The 19,406-nt window shown below is 44.3% G+C and overlaps 2 protein-coding genes and 1 non-coding gene across 4 annotated transcripts in view; all 3 read right to left on the bottom strand.

Annotated features, from left to right (window-relative positions):
• Positions 1-12,587, bottom strand: part of Secisbp2 (SECIS binding protein 2) — a 33,669-nt gene extending 21,082 nt beyond the window's left edge. The window contains exons 1-6 of one of the 2 annotated variants that reach the window (XM_028772078.1): positions 12,478-12,587; positions 11,519-11,667; positions 9,799-10,048; positions 9,050-9,191; positions 7,143-7,372; positions 1,882-1,960 (exon numbers count right to left, since the gene is read on the bottom strand). In XM_028772078.1, the coding sequence (XP_028627911.1) occupies positions 1,882-1,960; positions 7,143-7,372; positions 9,050-9,191; positions 9,799-10,048; positions 11,519-11,667; positions 12,478-12,513 (886 nt within the window). In that variant the 5' untranslated portion in view covers positions 12,514-12,587. Of the gene's footprint in view, positions 1-1,881; positions 1,961-7,142; positions 7,373-9,049; positions 9,192-9,798; positions 10,049-11,403; positions 11,484-11,518; positions 11,668-12,477 lie in introns of those variants that run through there. The other variant, XM_028772079.1, reaches the window with a different exon arrangement.
• Positions 12,588-13,687: 1,100 nt separating this feature from the next.
• Positions 13,688-19,032, bottom strand: Cks2 (CDC28 protein kinase regulatory subunit 2). The gene is made up of 3 exons (XM_028772111.1): positions 18,793-19,032; positions 14,908-15,035; positions 13,688-14,012 (listed from the first exon to the last, which is right to left on the bottom strand). Exons 1-3 carry the CDS (start codon positions 18,849-18,851, stop codon positions 13,960-13,962), a joined length of 240 nt encoding a protein of 79 aa, XP_028627944.1. The 5' UTR covers positions 18,852-19,032; the 3' UTR covers positions 13,688-13,959.
• LOC114624988 lies at positions 16,117-16,253 on the bottom strand. The gene has a single exon (XR_003711990.1). It is a non-coding gene; the product is annotated as a small nucleolar RNA SNORA2/SNORA34 family (small nucleolar RNA).
• Positions 19,033-19,406: the final 374 nt, after the last annotated feature.

Below are 19,406 nucleotides of genomic sequence, written 5' to 3'. Positions count from 1 at the left end.
CCCAACCCAACCCAACCCAACCCAACCCAACCCAACCCAACCCAACCAAAAAACCCAAAAACCAAACAAGCAAAAAGACAGTACCTAGAATAAGACCTTGGAAGACTATAGTATCTACCAACTAGCTGCCTAGAACACTCCTAGAACTACAGAATCCACAGATTGTGTAACACTACAGTATTCACTGACTATCTAACACCACCCCAGAACTACAGTAGCGACTGACTGTCTAACACTATCTCAGAGGTACAGTATTGACTCTATTCATTTTTCTTCTAGAAGAATGCATGCTCAGTCACTTCTCCTTCAATTCTTTTTTTTTTTTAAAGATTTATTTATTTTATATATGTGAGTACATTGTTGCTGTCTTCTACACCAGAAGAGGGCATCGGATCCTGTTACAAATGGTTGTGAGCCACCATGTGGTTGCTGGGAATTGAAGTCAGGACCTTTGGAAGAGCAGTCAGTACTCTTAACTGCTGAGCCATCTCTCCAGCCTCCCCCCACCCACCCAATTCTTAAGTTAATTATTTGCCTAGGATTCTTTATTTGGAGGACAAAGATGGGTAGGCAAACAAGTTTCTGTCAAACAACAACCCACAAAATATCCATGTAGCAAACACAGGATTAAAAAGCTAAGACCACTTGGGAGTCTGTTAACCCTGCTCTGTGTTTTTAACAGCAGAAGTGAAGGATCTGTAGACCTCTGCTGTCACAGTGACTGGCGACTCCCTTCATTACAACACAGTGTAAGCACACTACAGCTACTCCTCTGACGCCCATCAAGTTCTACAGGAGACCAAACAAAGGCCATCCGTCATCAGGGATGACAAATGCCTGTCAACCACCTGTCCCACACTGCAGAGCTGCCCAGACAGTCTTGGCAGTGAAGAGCTGCCCCGGGGAACACCACACTAAATACAAGAACACAGAGCCCATGCTCCAAGGCATGCTTTGGACTTTTTGCTAGGATAAGCTTCTGTATCCATCTCAGAAATAGAATCCCTTCAACCCTTTCTGAATTCCTGGCTTCCGGGGGTCCTGAAAGCCCACCGGGTTACAACCATCTTCCTGGCAGGAGAGAAGGCCAGTACTCGCTCTCATTCCTCACTCTAAGGAGCATACATCAAGGTGCAAGGCAGTAACAATGGGAGAGCTAAATGACAAAGCACCCCACATAGCTACATGCTACACAGTACTTGGTAAGCCAAGGCTGCTCTAGAAATAGCCTTTTAACTATAGAAAAGGTTGCTTTTTATAGAAATAAACTGTGTCTAAAATGCAATACACTTATTATTTTTTTGTTTTTTTTTTTTTTTTTGTTTTTCGAGACAGGGTTTCTCTGTGTAGCCCTGGCTGTCCTGGAACTCACTCTGTAGACCAGGCTGGCCTTGAACTCAGAAGTCCGCCTATCTCTGCCTCCCAAGTTCTGGGATTAAAGGCGTGAGCCACCACTGCCTGGCTACTTATTAATTTTTAAGTGGAAAATCTGTTGTTTTATGAGACAGAATCTCACTGTGAAGACTAGGTTATCCCAGAACTAAATATAGACAAGGCTGGCCTTAAACTTGTGGCAATTCTCTTGCCTCACAACTCCCAGATGCTGAGGTTATAGGCCAGCATTGTTTTAAAACTTGGTCTAACTTTGAATAATGCAAATATCAAGTTATTACTTAAATATATAGATGCTCTGGGACTGTGACACTCATTTAGAATAGGGCTTCTCAGTTTACACAGCCTATCATGGATGGGCTCCTGTATTTTATATAACACTGATGCTACTGTTGCAAAGCTATCTTAAAGGCAGCTCCAAAACAAACAATATTTTAGCACACTGGTGTTAAATGTGCTTAGCAAACAGCACTTTGTGGTCGCTTTTACCTCGTGTACATGAAGGGGAACTGGTAGCAGCATTATTGGTCACAGCTCCATCAGTGTGATTGGTCTTCACCATTTTGCCCTAAAAGGAACCCATCAGATATCATTAGGGAAAAGCCATTTAAAACAACACAGAATCATACACATTTTAGAACGGCCAAATACACAAAAGAAACAATCTGGTGTGGAGATGCAGGAGAGTGCTCACTCACTGGTGGGGAGGTTCCACATGAGGCCACTGTGGCAAAAGGGTAAAGGCCTACAACTGAGCTAACAAGCAGGAAGTCACAGACCAGTGCATGTTATCAAGTGAAAGCCGCTACAGAACACGTGACTCCAACTCTACAATGTTCCAAAAGACAACTGATCAGAGAGGCTGCGGGTGCTGGGGAGAAAATACAGGTGAAACACAGATCTTCATGGCAGCAACTCTCCTTTTCATGACATGACGACAGACACATATCATTCTCTATCCACCTGGAGTGACACAGGTGTCAATTAGGAATGCCAGGGGTAAGAGGCATGCCCATGGAGTTGTGTAACTATAACACACAACCAGGGTGGGCTGGCATGGACAATGGGGTGCACAGGGCAGGCAGCATATGAGAAAAACTATCCCTACCTCTCAATTTGCAGTGACCCTAAAACTGCTCTAAAACAATCTAATTTAAAAAGTACACAAAACTCAGTCTAACTGTTATTTACTTTCTATTTCAAACAGAAAGGAATCATTTAATTAAAAAAAAAAGCTAAGTACACAACAAGAAAAGTTAACTATTTTATTCTAGTAAACTTTCCTCCTAAAACCCCACCCACCTACTTACTGTCTTGCAGCTTAGGTAGTACCTTTCCACTTCTCTGCCTACAATGTAAGCACTGTGTATTATTTTCATATAGGTTCCAATAATTGGCTCACACTACTTTAACATGGAACTTTTATATACCATGAACAGCAGAGGCGGTAGATGGTTCAGTGTGTAAATACTGCATGTGGTGGTGTTTGCCCACACATACTCTCACACTTACAAATGTGAAAAATCAAATAAACAAATTATACACCTACACACTCCATATACAACATTTCAGGGAATATCTGTAGTGAGAATTTTGGTTTCTTTAAAAAACAAAGAAGTATTATGAGAATATGTTTTTGTTTTAATCCCAGTTGTAGGATACGGAGCTGCTTCAGACAGTCCACAGCAGCTGACTATGATTGTCTCATGCTTTGCTGGGGATGTGACATTTGGAATTCTGGGGACTTTTCAGAGGGTACATAAACGCTAGGGCCCTGAGAGGTATGATAGGTTGTTGTTGGGTTTTGGGTTGGTTGTTGTTAGTTGTGTGTGGTTAGGTAGTCGTGTGAAAAGAAGAAATAAGACCAAACTTGCCCCAAAGAACTCAGGCTCTAGTCAGCAGTAAGTAGTCTAATGATGTCTCCCCCTTTCCAGTCCCTCACTGTAGTCAGGGAACTCTTTCCTTTGCCCTCTACCCTTTTCTCTCCTATCTAGTGTTAGGGGGTTGAAAGAGGGGAAGAAAAGGGATGGAGAAGGGTAGAAGAAAGAAGAACCCACAATGTAGCCAAGGACAGCTACAAGTATCCCTATACTTCTACAATTCAAAAAATTCAACAGTCCAACCAGGTGGGGTGGCAAAGGACTAATCCTAGCATTCAGGAGCAGAGACAGCTGGATCTCTGTGAGTTTGCCCAGTCTACATAGTGAGTTCCAGGACAGCCAGAGCTACATAATAGACCTTGTCTAACAAAACAAACAGACGAACAACAAAAAACCCTAAAACCCAATGGTCCTAATAAATGTTCACACACCAAAATACAAAGAATCCATCAAATCAAAATGCAACATCCAGAGTCACGAAACATGTGTGTCCTCCAATGAAGCAGGCTCCTTCACCCACTGACTGGGGGCATGCAATGGTGTGTAGTGCAGAATGCAAGGACATCCAAACACACCCCAGAGTGACTGCAATACCAGCATAAGCAAATGGATATGTTTAATTTGTACTCGTAGGTTATGGGTGATTTGTCTGCATGTATGTCTGGGAACCATCTGCATGCCTAGTGCCCACAAAAGTCAAGAACGGGCTCTGGATTCTCAGAACTGGAGTTACAGATGACTCTGAGATGCCATGTAGGTGATGGGAATTGAACCCAGGTCCTCTCAAAAAGCAGCCAGTGCTCTAACCACTGAGCCATTGCTCCAGCCCCTTTTTTTTTTTTTTTTTGGTTTTTTCGAGACAGGGTTTCTCTGTGTAGCCCTGGCTGTCCTGGAACTCACTCTGTAGACCAGGCTGGTCTCGAACTCAGAAATCCGCCTGCCTCTGCCTTCCAAGTGCTGGGATTAAAGGCATGCACCACCACCGCCCGGCTTTTTTTTTTTTTTTTTTAAATTATGTTTAAGTTTAAAATGAGTTTTAGGTTTATATACCTCACAAATTTACCTGCTTGCTATTTTATTATTTCAGTATGTTCAGGAACCTACATTACAATTATCAAAACACAGTCCAGGATTGGGGCTATAGCTCAACCAGTCAGTACCTATGCTTATTCTGAGCCACACACACCAAAGTAAAAACACATGTGCTTTTCATAAAGCTAACTGTCAAGCTCACAAAGACCAATGAAAACTACAAACGACTTACTTATTTAAGATGGTTTAAATGAACTATAGTTAGCAATAGGATAGATCCAAATGCCATGGTTGTTGTCAAAAAATACTTAAGTGGAAAAAAGCCCCAAAGGATTTTAAACATTAAGAACATAAATGCATACTCCTTAATTGAGGGAACTCTCTTCTGCTTGGACTGTGTATGATCATCATTATTTAGAAGAATTTATAAACTCCTGTTGTGTGCTGCTGAGGCTATGGCATTGTGCATGTGTGGAGAGGTCAGAGGATAGCCTCAGGCTTGGGTTCCTGTCCTGTAACAACCTTGAGATAGGGTTTCTTGCTCACCATTGGGAACCTACCCCAGGCTGGCCGGCCCAAGCTTTAGGTGATTCTTTGTCTCTGTGTCCCATCTCCCCACGAGAGGCCTGGGGTTACAGACATGGGCTGTGTCGGGCCTGTCCACTGGTTTTAGGCCCTCAAGCTAAGGCCCTCACTCTGGCACGGCAAGCCTTTACTCACTGAGCCAACCCCACAGCTCCCACACTGTGCAGTATTACTTTTTATTCAATATTTTATTTATTTACATTTCAGATGCCATCCTCCTTCCCCACCCCACCCCCATTAATCCCCTATCCCATCCCTCCTCCTTCTTTTTTGCCTTTATACCGTTTAAATTACATGCAAGTGTTAAGGTCAGTTCTAGGTTGAGGGCAGACCAACCTAGAACTGACCTTATTTTAAGACCAACAAAAGTGGTCTTAAAAGTGCTGAAGAGATGGCTCAGCAGTTACAATTACGTATAGCAACTGCAGAACACCTGAGTTTGGTTCCCAGCACCCACGCAGGCAGCTCACAAGCACACCTAACTCCGACTCCTGGGGACTGGATGCACCTGGACTCCACATGCACCATTCTGCTCATTCCCGTGCACACACGAGCACACGTACACACTTCAAAATGAATCCTTCAAAAAATTAAATGTCAGCACAGTGCTTCATGGTATTTCAGACAATTACTTAAAAAAAAAGTTTTTCCTGACATTTATAAATATTAATGATATAAAAAATTATTTTGTTTTAAGATTAAAAGGCCCTCGCTTTAACTCAAGATAGTGTAACCATCTGTGTAAATCTTACCTCCATTAAGAGAAGCACTTCACTACATGCTTGGACACGTAACTCTCTATGTACAGGTGACCTTGACATAGAGACCAGTCCCTTCCTGCTACTGTTCCAGCTGGCCCACATATCTACTAGGTGAACGGTGACTTGAACTATGACTTTGATACAGCCAGTCATCTGCCTTACTGTGCACACACTTGACAGAAGACTGTGTGACAATAGAATTAGGGTCCAAGCATAGGAGATGCAACAGAATGGCCTATTTTCTCATGTATCAGCCACCGGAGGCCTTCAGACCTTTCCAGAAGATGCCTAAAAGAATGCCAAAAACAGGAAGAGGAAATCCCTACTGATTAGAGGGACAGGAAATGGAGTGTGGCTTTATCTTTCCTTTTCCTCTGTTTCCATGCTGTCTGGTCCTTCTCTCTCCCTCGGGTAGGATATGCCACAAGTCATTTTAGGGGTTTACCTTATGGCTGGGATCTGAGGTGTCATCCAGAGGTCCTTGTGTTTGAACACACTCCCCTGACCTGATGGGACTGTTTTACACTTGCTTCTGGTTAAGATATGCAGTTTCCTGTCCATACAATGTGAACAAGCCACCACCTTATATCCTAGCATACCTTCCTTTCCACTGTAATGCCCTGTACCTTCTGAAACTATGAGACAAACAAGTCTTCCCTCCCCGTCTACGACAGGTATCTTAGTCATAGCCAAGAAACTAACAAAATAATCCAACACTTTTCATTCCCTAGAATTATAAGTCAGTCTTGGAAAAGAAAAGTTTAATTTGGTGGACTATAACTGAGACTGTTGCAATGACCACTGCTGAATCGACTGTTAATGATGAGGTAAGACAGAGACGTAAGTAAAAAGCCTAGACATTTCAGAAGCTCTATCACGTGAGTTTTAAATATTACTTTTTTTTTTTTTTGGTTTTTTGAGACAGGGTTTCTCTGTGTAGCCCAGGCTGTCCTGGAACTCACTCTGTAGACCAGGCTGGCCTCGAACTCAGAAATCTGTCTGCCTCTGCCTCCCAAGTACTGGGATTAAAGGTGTGTACCACCACTGCCCGGCTGCTATTTCGGTTTTTAAATGAGACATACTTACTTATTTGTAAGTGGGGAGGCGGTATGCAAGGGCTACCTTTTCAAGTGCTTGTTTGGAGGCCAGTGGGCAGGAAAAGGTCACCATCTCTTTACGTGCTGTGAGACTGCAGTGATAGAAAGGGTGCTTTAAGTGGAACTATCAGACCTCTTCCTTCTGAGGCACTCACTGCCCTTACCTTTGAGCTGCTAGGTTTAAAAGCAGCACCTCGATGGTCCTTTAGAAGACAGCAGCCCTAGGTGGCACCACTGTGCTATCTATCATTAGGCTGGCAGGGTGAAAGCCAAGGCCTCTCCCCAGTACCTTTTCCCTAGCAACGAGCTGGTCTTCATAGCCCACGGTAGGTTTAAAGTGATAAACACAAAGGTGTGTGCAGACATCGAAAGTACAGACCAGCCCTTCTACTCACCTCTACCATATCTGCAACGGGCTTGCCTACTTCTCCCAGGAGAGACATGTTACTGGCAGCAGAGCCAAGAGGCCCCCACCTGGGCGGCTTCTGTGTCTCTGGCACATTACTGTTCTTTGGACTCTGCAGTTCAGGAAAGTCCAACCTGCTAAACTCAAATTCGGGTTTCGAGGTAGATGCACTTTTTGCAAGGATTCTGGACTTGCGGTCGGGTCGCTTGTGACAACCATCTGTAATTACAGAATGAGAAGTTGGGGTAGAAGTCAGGATGCACCTTGCTCATTAGCACCCGACCCATGGACTCAGAGAAAGGAGTGCTGCAGCAGGCTGCTGTTAACGCTGGCTTCCACGGCTCTTGGTTCTTACAGCTGCACTAGATACAGAGGACAACAGGCATCCACCTGAATGGACATGTCGGGAAAAACACTAAAGCTGGTGAGAACAGCCAAGTCTGAATGCACAGCTGGCCATCTTAATCACACACTTCCAAGCTGGGCAAACTTGAGGGGAGCCTCACAGATTTCCTGCGAGTAACCAACTCCCCGTTCCATCTCTAAGAGCAACGTGGACGGAGGCTGCTGCACGAAGCTTTCCGCCTCTTTCCCATACTTCAGGCATGGACAGTGAAGTGACTGCAGTCCCATGAATTCTCTCAGACAGTTCTAAGGCCAGAGCTGGGACATCTAACATGGAAATTTCCACTTTATGTGCCAGCTGGGTCATGAGAATAGAAACACTTCTTAAACCAAGTGATAGACTTACACAGAAGTTCACAGAGCCAGTTAACGACACACACACAAAGCTGTAAGCAGAGTGTACTGGCACACACCTTTTGTCCATTTAGGAGGCAGAAGCAGAAAATCTCTGTGAGTTCAAGGCTGGCTGGGTCTACAAAATGAGTTCTCGGACAGCAAGAGCAACACAGTGAGACCCTGTCTCAAAACTAACAACAGCAACAACAACAAAAAGCGAAAGCTGTAAATCATTACAGAAATAGTTGTGGGGCCTGGAGAGATGGGAGACAGCTTGGCTGTTTTTCCAGAGGACCCAGTTCAATTCTCAGCACCCACGTGGCAGCTCACCACAATCTCTAACTCCAGCTCCAGGGTATCTGACATCTTCACCCAGATATACAGGCAGGAGAAATATCAACGCACATAAAATAAAAACAAATCATTAAGAAAGGAAAGAAATAGTTCTTTCTGTGATCAAACCATACTAGTAAATAATTTACAGAAGAACTGATGCGCTCAGCTGGGAACACGGCTCAGCAAACGCTCTGTAAAGACTCGGGGCAGAAGAGACCTTAGAGATACCTTCTCCTAAGTACAACGCTACATATGCCAGTAATCCTAGCACTTAGGAGCCTGAGGTAGGAGGCCCAAAACTTCAAGGCCAATCTGGTCTATACAGTAAGGCCTGGTCTCGGAACTAAAAACAACAGAGGTACCAGGTAGACCCCTAGCTTTCAGCCAGGTGGGAAGAGAAATTTTTGAATTGTGAGATGTATGTGTAGTCTCCAGTAACCAGACTGCCCAGGTCTAGTGCCATATAGCATGGGATTTTCACTATACTTAAATCTTTCTGCTACTTCAAGCATCCCCAGAATGAAGAGAGGCGAGTTCAGGAACGAGCATGGACACACAGTAGAAAGACTATGGCTGTGAAGCTTGCTCTCACCACCGTATGCTGTGTGATGGTCCTAACAGGCCTATACAACCCATCCCCATCTCCCACTACTGCCTGAGAGAAATGACATGTGGAAACCTTAGCATGTCTGATGGCCTCAGTGAGGCCAGGCTCCAGACACATGTCTTGGAGCAGTCATGATGAGCAAGCCCACGAGAATGGTACTATTTCAAGAAAGCGGAACAGACCGGCATTATACCAGACTTTGTCAGCTTTACCAGATTTCAAACTGCTCTCAGCGCGAGAGGACAGGTGACATGACCCTCTGGCTGGTCTTGCCTCACAGGGCACCGCACTGTCAGCCCTTCTGTTGCTTGACTTTTGCTCTTCACATGCTCTTCTCTCATCAGAGGATTTTTTCTGCAGGAGAGATAAAAAATAAAGAAACTATGAACTAAGAAAACTACTACCTGGGTTGGAGACATGGCTCAGAGGTTAGAGCACTGGCTGCTCCACCAGAGGTCCTGAGTTCAATTCCCAGCACCCACATGGTGGCTCACAACCATCTGTAATGGGATCTGATGCCCTCTTCTGGTGTGTCTGAAGACAACAACAGTGTACATGAAATAAATAAATCTTTTTTTTTTTTTTTTTTTGGTTTTTCGAGACAGGGTTTCTCTGTGTAGCCCTGGCTGTCCTGGAACTCACTCTGTAGACCAGGGTGGCCTCAAACTCAGAAATCCGCCTGCCTCTGCCTCCCAAGTGCTGGGATTAAAGGCGTGCGCCACCACTGCCCGGCATAAATAAATCTTTAAAAAAAAGGAAATAACTACCACACTGATAAACTTTAACAAAGCAAACCAGTAAGTAGTCACAACTCAAACATTTAAGAGCATAGAGCAAACCATTTGTAAAAAGGTTACCACAAAAGGTAAGCGATACTCAGATATCACAGAACACACTACCTTCTGGCACTGTGAACAATCAAATGACTAACATGAGGACCCGCAAACCCACACTTCCTCACCTTAAATACACCTTTTGCTTCCTGAGGAGGAGGGCACATGTGCTCATTTCGGGCCTTTGCTGCCCGAAAGCCTGGATGACACTGTGCTTGGCTGTAATCGTACTGCAGGGTTGGCATTGAGCAAACACTCTGTGCGGACTCGAGGGTGTAAGTGGGATAGGTGAAAGACTGCAGCGCTATCTCAGAAGACACGTACTGTGCTGGAAAGGTAGGGGCTCCGAAAGCCATGTCTTCAGGATACATTTTTTGTCTAAAAAGTGTAAATTTCAGTTGCAGATTTCATAACACAAATCAAGGGCATTGATTATTTTTTAAGACGCTAATTTAAACTTTTTAATATTTTTTTAAGGATCATTTACTTTCCCATTGGAAACTCCCCTATCAACAACCAAATGAGCGCTGGAGAGCTGGCTCAGTAAAGGGCCTGGCCCACAAGCACAAGGCCCTAGTTTGGGTTCCAGAGCCTATGTGAAAAGCAGCGCACTGCAGTGTGCTCCTGGAACTCCAGCCTGGAAAGGTGGGGCGCAGGGCCTTGAAGCTCACTGGACAGCCAGTCTAGCTGACTGAGGAACTTGAGGTTCTGTCAGACTCATTCTCAAGGAATAAAAGAACAGTTGAGGAAAGACTCCACATCAGCCTCAGGCTTCCACATGCAAGTGCACACGTGTGCACTTACCACACACACCACACACACAAGTGCATGCACATACATACATACATACATACAGCCAAGTAGAACCTCCTCTTCTTCCTGCAAAGGCTGCTGCTGACCTTTTGTTTAAAACTAGCGAACTGGGGCTGGGTAACAGAGCTCAATGGTAGAGTGCTTTCATAAAACACACAAGGCCGTGGCTTCAATCTACAGCACCAGGAAAAAGTAATTTGGAGTTAAAAACTGAGTTCACATGCAGTACCAGTGCAGTAAGAGCATGCTCCAACAGCCTTGCACCCGACTGCTGGTCAAGTACCTGACAATGTCTCAGCACACTAGACACAACAGCCGAAAGGCCATTCCCTTACCTGAGGAGCTGCACCACAGCCTGCACAGCCTTCCTCCGGGTCCTCAGGATCCCGCCCTTTCAACCCCTCCACCACATCCTGTACTGTACTAGGAAGGCCAGAGTACAAAGAAGATGGTGTACACCACAGAGGCCAGGAGCCATAAAAGATGGGCACTTTAATACTTACTCAGTAGACTGGGGATTGACCCTGAGGCCCTGTGTATGACAGAAAGAGATCACCACTGAGCTCTGTGACTTGAGACAGGGTCTCACTAAGTTGCCCAGCCTGGCATGTTATCTGTCTGATCCTTCCTTCTTGCAGTTTCTTTTCCCAATACAAATGTGAATTTGTTTGGTTCAGTTTTGCTTTGATGGCTCCGAAGATAAAGGCTAGGGCCTGACAAATAGCAAAGAAGCACTCTACTGCTCAGGGTACCCTTAGTCCTGACATGTGTGAGACAGTATTAAATGTAAACAAATGAACCCTGCAGCTGTACTTTCTAAGTACCATAGTCTCTGTCCTTTCTAGGATGAAGTTTTAGCACAGAATACAGTTAGGCTATTGACCCAGACCTCTGCTGATTGAGGGGCTTCCTTTCCTCACCTGCAAGGTGTCCTGTAGGATGTTCTAAATGTTTCAGAGTATGTGAGGGTCTAATTATCACCACCTCCGGGAAAGAAAACTTTTACACGAGGCAAGGCATTTAGAAAATACATACTCAGTCGCTGGTGATTCCTGCACAAATGGATAGTAAGTGGCAGTACAGCCTGGGAAGACACATGCTTCTGAGGACTCTGACCACGCCATATTGAGCCCAGCAAACTTAGGGACAAATGGTTTGACATCAGCTGACAACTTGATGCTATCCTGAAGGAAGAAAGGAGGGTGGGTATGGGCTTTAAGGCTCTTGAGATTCGACAAATGTAGACAAACAAAAAACAAAAGAAAAGTGCTCCATTCTAACAGGCCCAATGCTGATGAATAAGGTGCAGAGCAAAGACAAACATTTGTTTGGCAACGATATCTCCTTGATGCTTTTTGTATTATTAGAAAAAAAAGAGGTTTCTGGACCTTATACGTGAAAAAGACAATGAATTAAAGTCGAAGGAAAATCCAACCTTGTTATATAACAAGAACCACAACTCGGCATGTTCCTGAGGATTTAAACTTGGAGACAGTTATTTTTACGTCTTTCATCTTTATACATGAGCTACATAAGAAACCTGGACCTAGTGTAGCCAAAATAGAACCAGAGAATGCTCAAAGCTGTTGTTTAAAACACATTGCTGACATTTATTCTCATCTAATTGCTCAACAAAAAGCACCACATATTTGATCTGTACTTAGTAAACCACGCAGAACCTTTGCGAGAAAATCATCCCACGGCCATGGTGCCTTGGAACTCAAAAATAGAGCTTTGTTTTGCAATACAGAGTATGGGTATTCTGACAACTTTCTCATCGTGTTTGGCCAATTCAGAGTGGATTTCTGTGACGGCCGGTGCGCCATCTAGCGGTCACGCAAGGTGCGGACGGGAGTCTAAGGAGCCCGAGGCGGTAGCTGGCCTCTGTGGCATCACTTGGCTGGCCGAACCGTGGGAGGGTCGAGCCACCCCACCCCCGAACCTCAGGCCCGGTGGCCCCGCGCGTGTGCCTAGCCCTGCAGCCCACCCCTTACCTCTCCTTCGGGCTCCCGCGGCCGCTCCGACGCCATGGCGGCCACGGAAGAGCCCGCGCCCTGAAGCCGGCGCGTCTACCCAACGACTCGGCGTTTCCGCCTTCCTGCGCGGCGGCGCCAGGAAGTACGTCACCGAAAGGCGACGGAGGCCTTCTCTGCCGGAAGTGCTCGGCGTGGCGGGCCTCTGGGGCCGCACGTGGAAGACTTGTACAACCACTGCTTTAGGAGGTGGCTTCTGGCAGGCCAGTAAGGGTGCGGCTAAGCTCTGCTTACGTGGGCCGGGCCTCGTGATGTGACACTAGGAGAGGCCAGGCTCTCTGAGCGCCCTAAGGTGCTCACAGATGCTATGCGGGAGAGGGAGACTCCTAGGAAGAATGAGGCCTGCAGACCTAGTCAAAGGTGAGCTTCCAGGAATATCCTGTCGTGTAGACTTTCTAGACCTGGTAGGATGTCAAGGCAGGTGCTTCCAGGCAGATTAAGAAACCAGAACTAAGAGTGGTCGAATGTGTTTAGTTATGTGAGACTTATGCCGGAGTCTGGAGAACAGGAAGCTAGCGCAAAACACGACTTAAACCAAGAACTGTGGAGACAAGATGGAACGACAGAAAAAGATGGCCTGCAGTGTGGGACATTTGGCAAACAGGCAGGCCTGAGTCGTTATGTAGGTTTGGAATTAAACACCTTATTTCAAGCGAGCCAGCCAGGTGCCAGTTCTTGTTCAGGTATGCCGTCCGGGTAGGTTTAGCGTATCTCACACACCGAAGGCTGTGCCTCTGCAGTGTTTACTGTGTTCAATGAGCAATCACTCCTGCTAATGTCTAACTACGGTCTTGTTACTAGCCACTCAATTTATATTTTCATGGCTATCCACTAATGTGTACTTAGCTTCTTGGTACACACACACACACACACACACACACACACACGAAAAGATGCATATATGTGGTGGCTTCTAAAATACTTTTCTCTGAAACCATTAGATTTTTGTAGACTTGTGGACACCATAAAGTAGTAGAGTTGGGTTTTTCTGTTCACTTGCAGAATCCAAAGTAATTTGGTAAATAAACTGGAAATAAAGCTGTAAAATCTACATTGACTTTAGATTTACTATTCTCAGTAACACATCATTTGGAGCTTGATATTTTTTTAAGTATGTTTATTTTCCCCAGGGGTAAAAATTGAAACCAAGTCAAATTAATTTCAACAGTAGTGATATAAATGCAATATACAAACTTTATTTTAACAAAACAAGTAAAGTAAAACAGGCATTTATATTAAGAAAAAACTACAAGAAAATTTATCTTTAACAACTTAAAATAACCCTACTTGCAGTTGCATTTAACTGAGCTCTGTTGCTGTGAAGAATACAGCTCATGCACAGGTATGGATGAAAGGTTTGTACATTTTTCAAGTATTCACTGAATACTACCTTATATACACATATACATTAAATTTGAAAGGTTAGATGATCGCAGCTGTACTTCATTTCTGTTGTTCTTTTGGAAGAGGTCGTCTAAAGAGAAGAATATGCGGTTCTGTGGAAACGAAATATTTATCAGTAAGTTTCACGTCAAAACAACCAGTCAGTGTTTAAAATAAATTGTCAATATAATACTAAATGCAGACAAACTCTTATAGCATTGCTCCACTATTTTAATCTTTGACCTACTTTTACCTACAAAATCATTTCCAGTGAAAAGAGAAATGTAATCTCTTTGGAAAAAGGACAGCTAATAATTCAAGTCAGCTACTGGATCTCAAGCTAATACACATAAAAAAAAATCAAAGTTGATACAACACAAGCACAGTGTGTGTGTGTGTGTGTGTGTATGTATATATATATATTTTCCAAGCAAGTACAAAAGTTCAATCTGAACACACAAAACAAGCCCACCAGAAAGCAACGTGTGGGTTATATGCCTCTAATTCTGCGCTTAGCTAAAAAAGGGTTGTTCTAGTCAAACCTGGTCTCTGGGAAAAAAAAAAAAAAAGACCAGGAATTAAATTAAACCAGAAGAGTCCACCTAATCCTTCCCTATTCAGGGTGATAAAGGCCAGCAATCTATAGTTAAGTTCCTCCAATGCTTTTGTAATAGGAAGAATTTTTAAACTCTTAAATGTCATAATTCCAAGAAAGTTTAACAATGCTGTTTTTCAAGTATAAAAAGATCACATTGCCAGGCATTGGTGGCGCATGCCTTTAATCCCAGCACTTGGGAGGCAGAGGCAGGCGGATTTCTGAGTTCGAGGCTAACCTGGTCTACAGAGTGAGTCCCAGGACTACACAGAGAAACCCTGTCTCGGAAAAAAAAAAAAAAAAACCAAGATAGCATCAATTTCTATATACGTGCAGGAACACTTGCTCTATGCTGAGTAGGCTACTTTTATAGGTAGAAAGTCAACATTACTTTCCTCTATAGCAAAGCTTACCTGGCTCATGAATCATGTAATGAACCCATCCTAGACTCTGTTGGACACCAAGTCTCCTCCACTCCTCTTCGGACATCAGATGAGTTTTGGGTACTTGTTTAGAGAGTTCTCTGGGTAACATGACATGCCTGTTAAAATATTCAGCCAAAGATTAGTGCCATCATCACTTCATACAGGTACCTTTGGGATACTTAAAATTTTGAAGGGTTTTGTCCTCAAAACAATTCTCTAAAGCAACTCTAGATTACAATAGTATCTGTATCAATCTTGGATATTTCCTATAGCCTATAGTTCTGGCTTTTGATGGCTTATGTTCAAGTATAAGGCCAATAGTAGGCTGCACAGAAATAAAGGCATTTTATTCTGTAGAAAAAAATGTAGCAGAAAACTTGCTGTTGAGTAATCTCCCAGGAATAGAACCTTAAAATCTAAGTTGGGCACATTATTTTATCTTACCCTCTCCTATAGCTTCCTTTGGTCATGAACCAACTCTTGCTCTACAGGATAAAGGTAGAAAATATCCAAATACTGAAAAGTATACTCAAGGAGCAAGATCATAACCCAAGTTAAAAAAAAATTCTCTGTTAAATAGACTGGTGCTATCAGGATAGCTAGAACAGCAAGGTAAAGCCAGAGGCCATTCTAAAAGGGAGTTGTATAGAAGAGTAAGGAAGGAGCCTAGTCCCAGGATTAGTTGTTACCTCAACCTGAGATTACTAAACTTAGTAAGGGGCCTGGGGGTGGGGAGACTAAACCAGTTAATGTGCTTCCTGTTATTCAATACTAGATCTGTAGTTCTTGTATATAGTCCAGTTTGCTTCATGCTTCAAATTAAAAGCAAAAATATGCCTCTGCAACTGTATGTAGACCTTTAGCTTCCCAGTAAAGGGGGCAGTTCCAGAACTTTAGGGTAGCATATGTTTATTATCAAGCCATTATGAACACAATTTTTCCTTTTCTGTGGAAAATCCACACTAATCTTTTCTTAGTAACAGATCTAACATAATGAACAATTAAGCCAATCAGTAATGTAAATATTACAGAAACCTTGGAATCTCATTAGAGACATTATCAGCCACATCACGAGTGACTCAGCTGTTTCTTTGTGACACCCCCCCACACACACACCCCTATTATGCTGGCCTCAGTCTTTTTTGCCTTAGGCTCCTTGGAGTGCTACAATTACAGAACTGGGTACAACATTCAGCCAGATGTTTCTTTCTAATGAATTGACCATTAGATTTATACATTTCTAAAATGGCCAACAGACCATAGAAAGACATTTCTGTAGGCTCCTGCTTGAAACCAACAGCTTCAGTAAACTGCCGGCCTTGATTCAGGGCCAAAACACAATTCTAACACATATGCACAAGCTAATTTGTACCTTTGCCTGCATAAAGCATGTTGTCACCACAAAGTATCTCTAAATGTCAGCCTCATTTTACCCTTTCTGGTTTTAAGTTTAACAACTTTTGACCAGTATAGTATAAGTCAAGTCTGTGAGGTGGAGATGCAAATTCAGCTCTGGATTTTTTTGAATTGGGATAGCACAATCCATAACCCACTAAGCACCAAACTGTCCATAACATACATTTAAACTGTGGCTATGAGTGCAAATAATCCTTAAATCAACTTTACCACATAAGGTTAATGACTATACCCCATCACTGCCATTTCCGGGCACCTGTATAAATATTCTTAGCCACACCAGTTTCCACTCATTCTTGAAATACTGCTTAATGTTTTTGTTACTGTTTGGTTGCTATAGATCATAGTGGAAGCAGGAAGGACTGCCAAGTTTCAGGGCACCTTGGGTTACCCATTTTTGAGTAGGTCTTTCTCTGAACTCAGGGAAACCCTTCAGTGCCTCATCCTTAACTTCTAATATTTAAGACTGTACAAAATACCCCCATGACCTTTTATTTTCACTGATATCAGCCTTAAAAGACAGATGTGATGCTTGTCTATTTGCTTTCACAAACAGTACTGTCCCTACAATGCATTCAAATACAAGGGGCCTCAAGTATCTCCTACATACATCATGTTGACCACTTCACTAGGAGTTGATCCTAATGTACATGATTTTACCTGTATATTACTACTGATCACGTACGAGGAAAACTATTCTCAAAACCCAGTTTTGGTTGGGATACACAAAGTGCATGCATGACCACTTTACAAAGCATGCAAAGAAACCCTCAATTTTATTTCTGTAAAGTCAGGCTCCCAAGCTGGGCGTGATGGCATACATGTAATCTTCCCAGGACTAGAAAGGCAGATGCAGCTAGAGCTGTCTACGTGGAGTTCCAGAACACCCTTGGCTATAGACACCACCTCAAAAATGCCAAAAAGGACTCCCATGATTTAAAGGGGCAATCTACTGTTCCATTAACTATCCCTCGACAAAACCACTAAGTTTTGAAATTTATCCAACACATAGTTCTGCTATGTATAAAGCATCCTAGACTCACACCTCTGTGTGATATCAGTCCAGTCCCTCTCTAATTCCTCATCTTTTGTAAAGGTTGGTCAATTAAGCTCAAGCCAGGTGTGGTGACACACCCATAATCTTAGCAACTGCTGAGGCAGACTGAATAGCAAGCTTTAAAAAGCCACTTAATGTTTCAAAATAAAATCTCTTGAGCTCTGGATTCTATTACTAATACAGCAGTGGGTAGTAGACTAGCTCCTACTTTATATTGGAAAAAATTACTTAAGACAGACCAGCAGTTGCTTCTAAACACAACACGCACAATGTATGTACCCTAAGTTTAAAAAATCTCACTCTGGCAACTAAAGAAACAAGCCCATATGCTAAACATTTCCATCCATATATATAATTGCCCAATTTAGAAAGGCAGTACAATTACTTTTGGTCATTTTTAGATATTCCCAAACTGGGCTCTGGGTTACTATAACCACCAAATATTATGCCAATTATCACATGGTTACCATTGTGAAGTTTGTAATTATTATGTAAACATTACGTATTAAATTTCTTAGTAAGAAAAAAACCCCACGAGATTTTCCTACTTAAAAAAAACATTCAAGTTCATAGCATTAGTGCATCGTAAAACAGCCCGGAGAAAGTTTTCTGGCTGTGAAGACTTCTATACTAGCGGCTTGAGAGAATGGGGGTAGGGCGGTGAATCCACTCTCTTAAAAAAGTGTCTTATTCCTCAAACAGCATGCTGGACACTAACCTAAAAGGGCAGCAAACAGAAAACAAGGTCACTATTTGCCCAAAGGAGGAACAGGTTTTACCCTCCTGGAGTTCTTGACCGTGTCCCAGAATGCAACGCTCTAATCCCAACCGACAAGAACCCAGAGGCGGAAAGGCCTTTGAAGCCACACCCCAAGTCAGCGTGGATACAAGTTAACTGTAATCATCCCTTACTTTCCACAATCCCACTTGCTAATTATACTAAGGTAGGTACTACCTTCCAGCGCGCCTCAAGGTTTAAAACTCAAAACTTCCTCAAAAGCCCCAAACGTGGCCAATATACACAAGCAGTTGAAGATAGTATAACCACCTCCCCCAATCCTTCCCAGGGCAATCTCCAGTTTTCAATTTGATCCTGAAGCACTTTAGTGACGCCCCGAGTTACTGCGTCTGGAGCCGTTACCCATCAGACACTCGGTAGTCCCCGCCGGGTGCCTTTCCGGGGACTTCCCCTCCAGGCCAGTCCCGGCCAGTGCGGTGTGCCGTCGTGAATTCTGAGCCGAGGAGTTGCCCAACCATCTAATGACTTCCCAGCTCCTGCGAGCCCCGCAACACTACACAAAAGCGCGGCTGCCCGGACGGACAGAAGCCTCTGAGGGATCCCGAGCCCGGACCACCCGGTCTGACCTCCCAGCTCGGCCCTCCCCGCAGACGCTGCTCACCGGTACTCGTAGTGTTCATCGAAGTACTTGTCTGAGTAGTAGATCTGCTTGTGGGCCATCCTGCCGGCGCGCGGAGGAGAAAACAGGACCAGGAAACGGGGTGCAAAGAGCTCCACGTCCGCCTAGGGTCGGCGCAACGACTCGAATGAGGCCAACGACCGCAGGCCCAACGCTCTGGATTTGAATCCGACAGTCCGACGCCGATTGGACGAGGCCACCAACCAATCACACTCCGCGCAGACCTCGCGGACAAGCAACCAATCAGAGGCCTGTTTCAAGATTGGGAGGGCGGGAGTTAGGATTGGCTAGGGATACACGAGGAGTGCACGGAGATCCCTAGAGATACGGAGAAGGGCGGAGCCGAGTCGTTATGTGCCTCACAGCGCGTGCGCAGTGGTTTAGAACGGGCCTGGGGGCAGAGCCGTTGGGTGGTGGGAGGACACGAGGTTAGGTATCGCGGGTTTTGGGGGCCGGAGCACCACCCGCGCTGGATGAAAGCCTGCGGTCGAGGCAGTTGCGGTTCTCTGTGGTCGGCGGGCGGTGAGGTGGAAGCCACCTTTGTTCGCCCTGCCCGGCGCGCCGGAATGTGCGAGCCCGCTTGGTGCCGCCTCCGG

Source organism: Grammomys surdaster, unplaced genomic scaffold (genome assembly GCF_004785775.1).
Source record: "Grammomys surdaster isolate TR1022 unplaced genomic scaffold, NIH_TR_1.0 211, whole genome shotgun sequence".
NCBI lineage: Eukaryota > Metazoa > Chordata > Mammalia > Rodentia > Muridae > Grammomys > Grammomys surdaster.
This window is presented reverse-complemented; position numbering and strand designations above follow the sequence as displayed.